General features: G+C 25.8%; 1 protein-coding gene across 1 annotated transcript in view; it reads right to left on the bottom strand.

Annotated features, from left to right (window-relative positions):
- LOC113386879 (glutamate-gated chloride channel) overlaps positions 1-11,054 on the bottom strand; it is a 42,843-nt gene extending 31,789 nt beyond the window's left edge. The window contains exon 1 of the mRNA XM_026624636.1: positions 10,923-11,054. Coding sequence (XP_026480421.1) covers positions 10,923-10,931 — 9 coding nt within the window. The 5' untranslated portion in view covers positions 10,932-11,054. The remainder of the gene's footprint in view (positions 1-10,922) is intronic.
- Between the last annotated feature and the right edge of the window lie 1,378 nt (positions 11,055-12,432).

The raw sequence follows: 12,432 nt of genomic DNA, 5'->3' as shown, positions 1-12,432 counted from the left end.
TATACAAGCATCGATATTTTGGGCAAGTGTCAATATTTTAAAAATGTCTTGGTAACTTATGCAAGCATCGTTAAAATACACAAGTATCGATAAAAGGAACAGATATCGATATTCGTAAGATAAATCATATTTACGAAATTAGTTTTAGCAAGATAAACAAGTATCGGTATTACGGATCAATATTGATGTACCACAAATATGTCGGTATATTACAGATATTGATACACTAAATATATTTTAATATCTTGGATAAGTATCGATATCTTATACAAGCATCTATATTTTTGAAAAGTGTTAATATCTTAAAAAAGTCTTGGTAACTTGTGCAAGCATGGTTCAAATAGACAAATATCGATCTATCAAATTGATACACCAAACATATATCGATATCTTGGATAAGTATCGATATTTTAAAGAGGCATCGATATTTCGGATAAGTATCGTTAAAAAAAAGTCTTGATAACTTGTCTAAAGCATCGATAAAATAGACAAGTATCGATGTCATGAACAGATATTGATACACCAAACATATGTCGATATTTTGAATAAGTAACGATATCTTACTTAGACAATCATCGATATTTTTTACTGGTCAATACTCTGAAACAAAACTGATATCGTAGACAACTAGCGAAAACCGAAACTAGTATCGATATCTAAAGCCAAATCTCTATTGGACAAAAATCGATATTTTTTATTAATTACGATATTTCCTACAAATGTCGATATGCCAAGCAATATTTTAGCGAAATATCGATAATTCATATAATTAGTGCTATGTCAGATATTTATTAACATTTCAGGGAAGTTTAGATATTTGTATGAGTATGAGTTTAACGATGTTTTAGACAAGCATCGATATCTTGAATTAATATCGATTTAAAAAATGTGCACCAATATTTTAAACAAGTATCGATATATTGGATAAGCATCGATATCTTAGACTTAGTTAATATTCGAAACCAGTATCGATGCCAAAGACTAAATTCTATCAACTAAATATTTATGAATATTTTAGACAAATATTGATATCTTATACTAGTAACGATATCCCATACAAACATCGATATATTGAAGTATCAATATCTCGTGTAAGTTTTGCTTTAGAAGATTATCAATGTAGAAGTATCGATATCTTTAACAATTAGATCAGATATTTATCAATATTTTAAACAAGAATCGATATATTGAACAAGAGAATATCGATATCTCAGGAATTATTGATGTTTGGGATTCAAAAAATTTTATAGTAACGTTTTATGTAACCAGGAATGATATCCCACACAAATATCGATATCGATATGTCAGAAAATATTCTAAACTAATAACGATATCTTCTACTGGTAACACGCTTGAGACAAATATCGATATCATGAAGTATCATAAAGTATTTCTTGTGCAAGTTTTGCTTCAAAAGATCATTAATTAAGAGGTGTCGATATCTTGGATAATCAGATTAGATTTTTATCAATATTTTATCGATATCTTGAAAAAGAGTCTATATCCAGGATAAATATCGATATTTCAAGTATCTATCAGTATCAATAGCAAATAGCATTTTAATGTCTGGGATCTAAACAATTTTTAGTCGAGCATCAATACGATATCCCGTACAAATATCGTTATATCAGAAATTATTTTAGACAAATATCGAGATCTTAAGTTTTTCTATTTTGGAGAAGTATAAATATTTCAAATAAATATTGATACCTTGAACAGGTAACTACATCTTAGGTAAAAATCGACATTTTAGATCAGTATCGATGAATAAGATATTTATCAATATTTTAAAAAAGTATCGATATCTTGAACGAAATACAATATCTTCCATAAGTTCCTTTCTTTTTGTCAAAAATGTGGAAAATTATCAATATTTTGGACGAGCATTCTTAGTATCAATATCTCAGAAATCTATCAGTATCGATAATTAATCGAGAAGTGATTAGTTACGTAACAAAAATCCATATCTTCTACAAGGATTAATAACCCACACAAATATAGATGTCATAAAATATTTTAGACAAATATCGATATCTTGCACAAGCTCCTCTGGATAAGTATCGATATCCCTAATTAAAGATATATAGGAAATTTAGCAGCATTTGGAAAGCATAGAAAATCTTTAAATAAATATCGATATCTTAGACTATCATCGATGTCTTGGTAAAAAAGTGCTTAAAGTGTTATAATATTGAAAACATAAAACAACATATTTTAGAAAAGAATAAATATATTAAAAAAAAAAATAAAACTAAAATTAATATATTAGAAAATAAAACTCTGGATAAATATCGATATCTCAGAAATAAATATTTTTAAAGAAGTATCGATTTTTTGGTCAAAAAATAATATTCTGTACTATTATCGACGCAAGCAATATAAGATAGACAAATATCAATCAATATCTTGCACAAGTATCGATATCTTGAACAAATAAAGTCATTTCTGGTACACATCAATATTTCAAATAAATATCGATATCTTGGACAATCATAAACATTTTGAAAATGTATAAAAAATTTTTTTTTATCTTATTTATAAGGTGTGGGCTGAATGTGATAAAAGGTGTTTTTGTTAGGTGTCACGCGCACGCGTTACATTTCGATCGATTAAGGTCACGACTAGTACGCACAAATATCTTTGACTATTGATAATCTTATATAAATAAAGTATCGATATTTTTTGTTTAAGACAAGTATCAATATCTTGTATAAACATCGATATGTTGCTCAAGTATTGATATCTTAGACAAGATTTAAAAATTAGAAACTCTCGATGTCCTAGAAAAGTATCGATATTTCTCTGAAATTTATAAATATTTCAGAATAGTATCGATATCTTGGACAAAAAATAGATATTTTGGACAAGATCGATATTCTTGATTGATATCGATACTTTAGGTATCTACGTATTTTTCGCCTGAATCGGCTTTTGTTTTATTTTGGACAAAGAATTAAATACACAAAGTAGAGAGATAGAAAACGTAGATAATATTAATGTTATTAATGTGGTGGACAGAATAAAAATAGATAGTTTTATTAACCTTTTATTATGATTTTAAATAATCTAATTTCCCATTACCAGTGTTTCATCCTCACTATCAATTGTTATCTAATGAAAAAAGAAATGAAACAATCTAAAAACTCACAAAATATCTACGGCATCACTCTAAAAAAAATTATTGTCGTGTCGAAAAAAAAATCACTACTGCCATGTCAGATCAAGCAGCCATTAAAGAAGCGATATCTCATTTTTCAAAAAAAAAATAGAAAAAAAAATCACATTTTGAAAATTGATAATAGACAAAAATCGACTTTTATCACGCAATTCATTCATTGGCCATTTGTGAACGTTTGTTTGAGAAAAATAGAGAGGAATGCCGAAAATAAAAAAAAATAAAAAAATGTAATAGTAAATTTTATAAGTAATTATAATATACATTTACAAGTATGAGGCATTTTATAAAAATATAACTATATAACATTATAAAATATGTACTCAAGGTATAATTTAATTTAAAATAAAAGTATTTAATTTAATTTCAAACTAAAAAAAAATCAGAACAAAACGTCAAACCTAAATCAAATCAGTTACAAAAAAAAAAAATAAAACGAACACTTTAAGCAAAACGTAATAAATCAAAACTTGTATACACATAATTTATATTCTATTCTATTATATTATATATATATATATATATATATTATTATTATTAGTTAGTAAAAAGCATAAATAAAATGTAATAATTTTCGATGCGATAAATTTACAATCTACAACGCAACTTTTATTAAATATGCAAAAATGGTAAAATTTTTCTACTATGGCAACACTCATGTAGTGTTACCATATTGGTAACAAAAATCCATAAAACAAACTATGGCAACACTGACTTTTTCTTTATGTACCTAAGAAGAAATTATTTTGCAATTACTTTCAAAATTAAAACTACAATAAAACCCTAAACTAGCTATTCAAAAACGTATTTTCTCTACTCTGACAACACTCCTTCAGTGTACCATATTGGTCATAAAAATCCTTCATACTATGGCAACACTTGACTTATTTTTTATATAACTACAAAAAATGATTTTGCAATTGTCATCAAGATTCAAAAAGCCTTTTTTCTCTACTCTGACAACACTCATTTAGTGTTACGTATTGGTAACAGAGGTCGCTATTATTCATGTTACTACAAAAAATTATTTTGCAATTGATTTCATGATTCAAAACTAGAATGAAGTCTTAAAACAGCTATTCAAAACGTGTTTTTACTCTGGCAACTCTTAGTGTTACCATATTAATAACAAAAATCCTTTAACAAACTATGTTAACTCTTGACTTATTTTTATGTACTTAAGAATATTTTGCAATTGCATTTCATGATTAAAAACTACAATAAAGCCTAAAACTAGCTATCCAAACGTATTTTCTCTACTCTGACAACACTCTTTAGTGTTACCATATTGGTAATAATAATCCTTCAAACAAAATATGGCAACACTTGATTATTCTTTATGTAACACCAAAAATTTATTTTGCAATTGCTTTCACGATTCAAAACTACAATAAAACCTAAACTAGATATTCAAAACGTGTTTTTTACTCTGGCAACACTCATTTAGTGTTACCATATGGTAATAAAAATTCTTTAAGAAACTATGGCAACACTTGATTTATTCTTAACTCGTTTGTAATTATAAACAATTATTTTACAATTAATCTCATGATCAAAAACTAAAATGAAGCCTGAAATAGCTATTGAAAAGTTTTTTTTTTTACTCTGGCCATATTCTCTTATTTCTCTATCCTTAGTGTTACCATATCAGTAACAAAGCCTTAAATGAACTTTGGCAAACTTGTCTTATTCTTTATGTAAATACAAACTATTATTTGCAATTGCTTTCATGATTCAAAACTACAATGAATATAAGCAATATAACAACATTAGCAATATAAAACGTATTTCTCTACTCTGAAAATACTCAATTAGTGTTACCATATTAGTAACAAAAATCCTCGAATCAAAACTTTACTTATGCTTCTACAACTTTAGAACTATTTTGCTTTCATAACTCAAACTATTTTTTATTTTATATATTATCTCTATTTTTATTCTATTTTATGATTTATCTAAAAAATATATATTTGGTGAAGTAAAACTTCTTAGGAACAATTCAATCTTGTCAAATGAGCAAGTCAGAAATGAATCTCATTTTAAGGTTATTTCGTTACGCAAAAGAGACAAAAGATATTTTACGTAGTGACCAGAAAGAGAGAGCTATACATGTGGATTTTTTAAAAATAAGCTGGAATATTAGAAGGAAAAGGCTATAGATGTAGATTTTTCAAAAATAAGCGGAATATTAAAAAGAGAGAGCTACACATGTCGATTTTTAAAAAATAAGCAGGGATATTAGAAAGAGAAAGCAATATAAGCAGAAATATTAGAAAGAAAGAGCTGTGCATGTCGATTTTTCAAAAAAATAAAACAGGAAAAATTAGAAAGAAAAGGCTATAGATGTAGATTTTCAAAAATAAGGAAAATTAGAAGAGAGCTATACATTTGATTTTATCGTAAGAGCAAAAGAGACAAACGTATACGCAACGAAAGGCGTTACGTGGTTAGAGAAAGAGAGAACTATAGGAATTGAAATGTCACCAAAATCACCAGGCTCTCTCTCTTTCTGTCTTTCACATTGTATATCCAAATTTTCAACATTCTACAAAATTTGTCCTAAAAATAAGTCAAACCAACCCCCGAAACCTTACCAAATACTTCAACCCTAACCTTATATCACATACCATTAGTATAAATCTCATCGCATCGAAAACATATAAATATAAATATTATATTTTATATAAAAAGCGAAACAAAAAAAAAACAAATCTCTGACACAAGCGTTCAGCAAAATGACAATGAATGATATAAAAACAAATTCAAGCCCAATTGCGTTTTGTGAAGTATCATAAAATTTTTTTCATTATTATTATTAATAACTAAAATAAAATAATAAAAAATAAAAAAACCCTTCTATCTGTGACTTACCATCTTGATATCGCTGATTGTGGCAATGCTTCTTACGAACAGGTTTATGCGTACGATAGCAGGGCCATCTGTGTATCATTCATTGAACTAGTGTATTTCGAAACTCAAAATGTGAAGGTGATAGATATTGTCAACAGATGGTGGTAAAATAAATTATTGATGTAAGTAAATTAGTGTAATAGTCCTTGGTTAATAAGGACCAAAAATTGTTATGCATAATTAATTTTCTGGCAAATAATTACTTGGCGCCTGATACATTTTATGTAGTTTTCATTTCAATTCTATTGTAGTAAAATATTTTAAAATTAAAAGTTGAAAGTTGTAATCATCTCATCAAATAGTTACGAATATGCTAGAATTATTTGGTTATTTTAATACTTACAACAAAAAATTAACAGAAGTTTTTAAATCAAATTTGTAAAACCGAATGTCACGACAACCATGAAGTTGTCGTTTCTAAGCAAGATTTTACTGTAACAAGTACGTGAGTATTAGTTTTTTTGTTATTTTAATTTTTTTTTAAACAAAATGTGTTTTCTAAGTCAATTTAATAATTAATAATAATAAAAAACATCATCGGAAAGGATTCAACAAACATATACGCGTTAGATTTTGAGATTATTTTAATATTTACAACAAAAAATTAACAGAAAAGAGTTTTAAACAAATTTGTAAACCCGAATGTCACGACAACCATGAAATTGTCTAATATTGACAACAAAAATTAACTAAAGTTTACAACAAAAGTTTTTAAATCAAATTTGTAAAACCGAATGTCACAACAACCATGAAATTGTCGTTTCTAAGCAAGATTTTACTGTAACAAGTACGTGAGTATTAGTTTTTTTGTTATTTTAATTTGTTTTTTAAACAAAATAAGTTTTTCTAAGTCAATTATAATAAAGAACATCATCGGATGGGATTCAACAAAAATATACGCGTTAGATTTTGAGGTTATTTTTAATATTTACTACAAAACATTGACAAAAGTTTTTAAATCAAATTTGCAAAACCGAATGTCACGACAATCATGAAATTGTCGTTTTTAAACTGTAACAAGTACGTGAGCATGAGTTTTTTAGTTATTAATTTTCTTTTTTAAACAAAATGAGTTTTCTAAGTAAATTAATAATTATTACTAATAAAAAACATCATCGGATAAGAATCAACAAATATAACGCGTTAGATCTTGAGATTATTTTAATATTTACAACAAAAAATTAACAGAAGTTTACAACAGAAGTTTTTAAATCAAATTTGTAAAACCGAATGTCACGACAATCATAAAATTGTCGTTTCTAAGCAAGATTTACTGTAACAAGTACGTGAGTATTAGTTTTTTGTTTATTTTTTTTGTTTTAAACAAAATGAGTTTTCTTAGTCAATTTAATAATTAATAATAATAAAAAAACATCATCGGATAGGATTTAACAAATCATACGCGTTAGATTTTGGAGTTATTTTAATATTTACAACAAAAAAATTAACAGAAGTTTTTAAATCAGTTTTATAAACCGAATGTCACGCAATCATGAAATTGTCGTTAAACATAATATTACTTTTTTAAAGTTTTTTGGTTATTTTAATTTTTTTAGATAAAATGTATGGTATTGAATTAATTTTGTAAAATAAATAAATTATATTATAGCTGTTTTAATAATAATATTAAAACTGACAAGGAAACTGTCAGTTTTATTTTTCTTGGATTTGATGAAATATGCATGGTGATTGAGTTGATAGTCAGGACAAACCCTGTAAAATATTATAGGCCTATGAGAAGCGGTTTAATTATAAAAATTAATTAAAGTCTTGAAAAGCATACAGTATTCCATATTAAAATGTCTACTACTTTTAGAATAGAGTGTTAATACGTATAATATATGTACTTATAGATTTATTTTAAATATATCAATTTTTGTTGCATTGAGTTAATAATCACAAATATTTTTGCAATATTGACATATTAGAAAATTAATTTTACAGATATTTTTTAACTTTATTATCTATGAATACAAGTGCAAAAAATAAATACCATCGCTTAAACTGACCCTATATACATATTAATGCAGACACTGTATGCGCGCTATTTGATTTTCTCAACTTCAATGGATTTTTAAAAATTAAACTACTTATCATAGGCCTATAATATTTTAAGGTGTACATTTTGACTATCAACCTTATCACCTTCCCAAGTTTCATCAAAAACCCAGATCATTAACCCTGAGAGTCTCCTTGTGAGTTCGTTAAATCTCATCGAATAGGCATTAATATGCAAGCATTCATTTGACACATTTTAGACAGAAAGAACTCCAAATTGTAAATCAAATTAACGATTCTAATAAACTACATGTATATTTATATAATGTATTACTCAGAATTCAGTTCATCCAAACTAAAATTACTTTAAATAAAAAACGCATAAACATCTGCATTTCGAAACGTTTGCTTTGATGTTAAAAATATTACATTCTTCGGAATGTAGGCAGTGATAAAAAATCTTTGAGTGACATAATTGTGCGTGACACATGTCAAATATTAACCGTTCACATGACAGGTGTCACGGGAGTTATTTAGTTATTGTAAATGACTTTAATTATATATATATAATATAATATCTATATATATATTATATATATATAAGTGGAATTCGACATTATGTTAGGCATGCTAAAACTCAAAAAACGACTGAACCGATTTGGCACTTTTAGTCTTGTAATATTTTTCGTAACCCGAGAATGTGAGAGAAGCAAGAAATTATTTAAGATTGAATGAAGATTATGTTCAATAAATTTACAAATTTTTTCAAATAAGTTGTTTTCAACTCTTTTTTAAAAATAAAATTAAATACATCAACGTTCAGTAATTTAGATTTGAGGTTAAATTTTTCAGAAATAAATTTCCGGATATTTGATCTTTAAATTATTGGAATTAATATTCAATAATAATTGTAAAAATAAAGCATTACCAAAAAAGTGATAATTTAGTTTATTATATAATTTCTTCAAAAATTTTGAGGTTAGGTTTTCCAAAAATATATTATTAATATTTAATTATTTGAATTAATATTAATTTGTTTGTAACAGAACAGAACATTTGCAAAATGATACAAAACTTTTACTTATAATGTGACTTTTTACACAAAAAAAGGAGAATTAAATTAAAATATATTAAGGTTATGTTTTTTTTAAATATATTCTCATACATGTATTACTTAAATAATTATATGTTAGTGATATTTGTTCTCTAGCCAAAAATTGATAAAAATTTATGTACTTTTATGTACTCTATAATAATTTTTTTTTTTCCAAAATCTGATTGAGGTTAGATTTTTCAAAAAAATATATTCGGTCACTTAATATTAAATTGTTTGAATTTATTTTTGAAAATTCTGTAAACAAACATTCGCAATTACGCTATAAAACTTTTACTTATAATGTTTATTTCTTTGGGCGCAAGATAGTAAAATTAAAATATTTTGAGGTTATTTTTTTCAAAACATATTTTAGGCATGTAATCTTTAAATTATTTGAATTAATATATTAAATATATGTTATAGAATATAAATATTAGCAAAAATTAATGAAAATTGATAAACTTTTCTTTATAATATGATTTTTTTCCAAAATTTGATTTAGGTTAGGTTTTTCAAAAATATATTTTCGGCCACAAAATATAAATCTATTAGTATTATTTTTTGGATAAAAGACGAAACTTTTAGTAACTTATTATATATATATTTGTTTTTGAGATCTAAAATTTAGCTAAATTCAGAAAAATTCGGCAAAAAAATTAAATTTATTAATTAAATTGATGTTAAATAGAAAATTTTAGAATAGTGAAATAATAAATAAATAATATTTCAATTTTAAAATATATATTTTTTAAATTTATATATATATATATATATATATATATATATATTATATTTTATTTTATTTTTCTTAGTTTGTTATAAACCTTTAAAAGATTTATATTTGCTTTACTAATAACAATATTATTTCAAGATCAAGTAGAAATATTTGTGTATTATTTTAGAATAATTTCTTTCTCATATGGCAACACTAATATGGTATTTGATCTTGGTAGCATGAGTTTTGAACATGTAATTTTGAGGTTAGGCGAGTATATAAAATAAATAAATATTTATAAAATAATTAAAAATAATGAAATTTATGAAAAGTAAAATATTTTGTACGTTTCATTAAAAAGTTCTAGTATTCTAATATAAAATAATAATAATATCGTTTGACGACCTGTGTGTACGAGTGTCGCCGATAGACGACATGATACTGAATATTTGAGTTTTAACTTTGGCACTGGGTTGAATTATTGAGAAATCTAATTTGTTATTGTGATTTTTAATTTTATTTTAAAAGTGAAATTTTTAATTTTCAAATAAATTTTGATTGATAATTGTAAAATATTTTTTAAGCGAAAAACAAAAAAATATAATTGCATATAATTTTATTCATAATTTTGAAAGAAATCTTCAAAATTATTAACAATTAATTTTACTGGAAAATTATATATTAAAGTATTTTATATAATTACTATATCTCATATCTCGTTTTATAATGACTAATATGTATTTAAATACAACACCGATAAATCATCACGCTTAACCTCAAAACCAACTATCAAAACCACAAACTACCAACATTAAAACCACAAATTGCCAACTTCATAGCTATCACAAAGCCATATAATTAATATACATATATATATGTTTTTAAATACGCATAAATATATAAATTTATAATTAAGTATTATCAAATTTTAAATTATTTATAATTGGGTTTCGAATAAATCCAGATTGTGTAAGTAAATAAAACAAATAATATAGAAATTTTATAAGAATTAGTCGGATAAGACTTACCAGTTCCATTGACTCCAGAAGGCCTTATTCTGGCATCGTAATGGCCTGGGCCTAAAATTTGGTCCAGAACTTGCTTTTCTTTGGCCCTGAAATTTTCTTTGCCGCCTCCTAGACGAGGTTTTGCATTTGCAGATCTAAGAGAAAAAAAAATAATAATAATAGTATATAATAAATAATAAAATAGTATATAGAACCTTCATGATTTTTTCTATTTAAATATAATTAAATATTCAAAAAGAAACAAAATTAATTTTTTTGCATCGAGTTTTAGTTTCTGCTTTTAACACTAGTATGAAGTTAGCCCTGCTAACCGCTGTGTGACAAACCTTAATAATTTTTGAATCATAATTTTAAGTACTAACCAAAACGAAAAATAATCTTATGTTAAATTTAAAAAGAAATGTATAAACCAAAACAAGTTATTAACTTCCCGTAGGGTAGTTATAGTAATAGGCCTTTCTCGACGTTTAAAAGGTTTCTGAACATTTGGCAAACCTCAGAAACTAAATGGATGTGTGTGTGTGCGGATACAATTTATCTGTCGACGATTTCAAGCGCACGGATCAACGATTCGAATGATTCATTTTCCATTCGATTCCTATTGATAGGGAGATGTGCTGATTAGTTTTTGGCAAAGGCAGATCCAGCCATTACGGAGATACGGAGCAAAGAGTGCAGAAATTACAAATCGAGTTTTTGAGAGAACCGAGTATCGGATTTGAATAATCCAAAAAACATCAAATTTGTAATGATTGGGAAAAGAAGTGATTAGTTTTTGTCAAAGACAGTCCCGTCATTTCGAAGATACCGAGCTAAATGTGCAAAAAATGGGAGTTTTTAAGTGAACTAAGCATCCGATTTGAATGATCTGAAAAACTTTCTGCTCGTATTGACAAAACAATTGCTTTTGAGGATAAAAAATTATTACATATTTGTTTTATTTTCCATAAATATTTTTGTGATTTTGGATTAAAAATTCAAAAAATCGCCCAGGCTAAGCACAGTCTAAGAGCCACCCTGGTACAAATGTTTACCGAGTGCGTTAGAACGTTTTATGCACTGGTGGCACTTTTCCGAATTTGTGAAACTATTAAAAATGTGAAAATGCCGCCAAGCAAGCACAGTATAAGATAGAATGTCGCACAGAATTATTTGCGAATGCGTTTAGACTGTGACTATACGGGAGCACTTTCCCAATTTTGTGTAAATATTTTTTGAAATTGAATTCGCAATGAAATGACGATTGTTAATGTTCTGGAGATAAATTGATTTATGATTTACATTTGATTTGCTCAGATAAACAAGATAGCAAAAATAATGAAAGTTACAGTATTTGTAATAATATATTTGAGAACGTTTAAAGTTTTTCGAATATTTCAGTACGGTACGGGAAGAATCCAGCAATTGCCTTAAGGCACGATGCATGCACCACTAGTTATTATTTGCAATATGGCAGAAAATTTATAAAACTAGTATGAGACTATATTCACGAACAAGTAAAATTATTAAT

The sequence above is a fragment of the Ctenocephalides felis genome, unplaced genomic scaffold (genome assembly GCF_003426905.1).
Source record: "Ctenocephalides felis isolate EL2017-DRISC unplaced genomic scaffold, ASM342690v1 CF-g0.4_SCAFFOLD_03571, whole genome shotgun sequence".
NCBI classification, from domain to species: Eukaryota; Metazoa; Arthropoda; class Insecta; order Siphonaptera; family Pulicidae; genus Ctenocephalides; species Ctenocephalides felis.
Note: the sequence above shows the minus strand (reverse complement) of the source record. Positions and strands in the feature narration are given on the sequence as shown.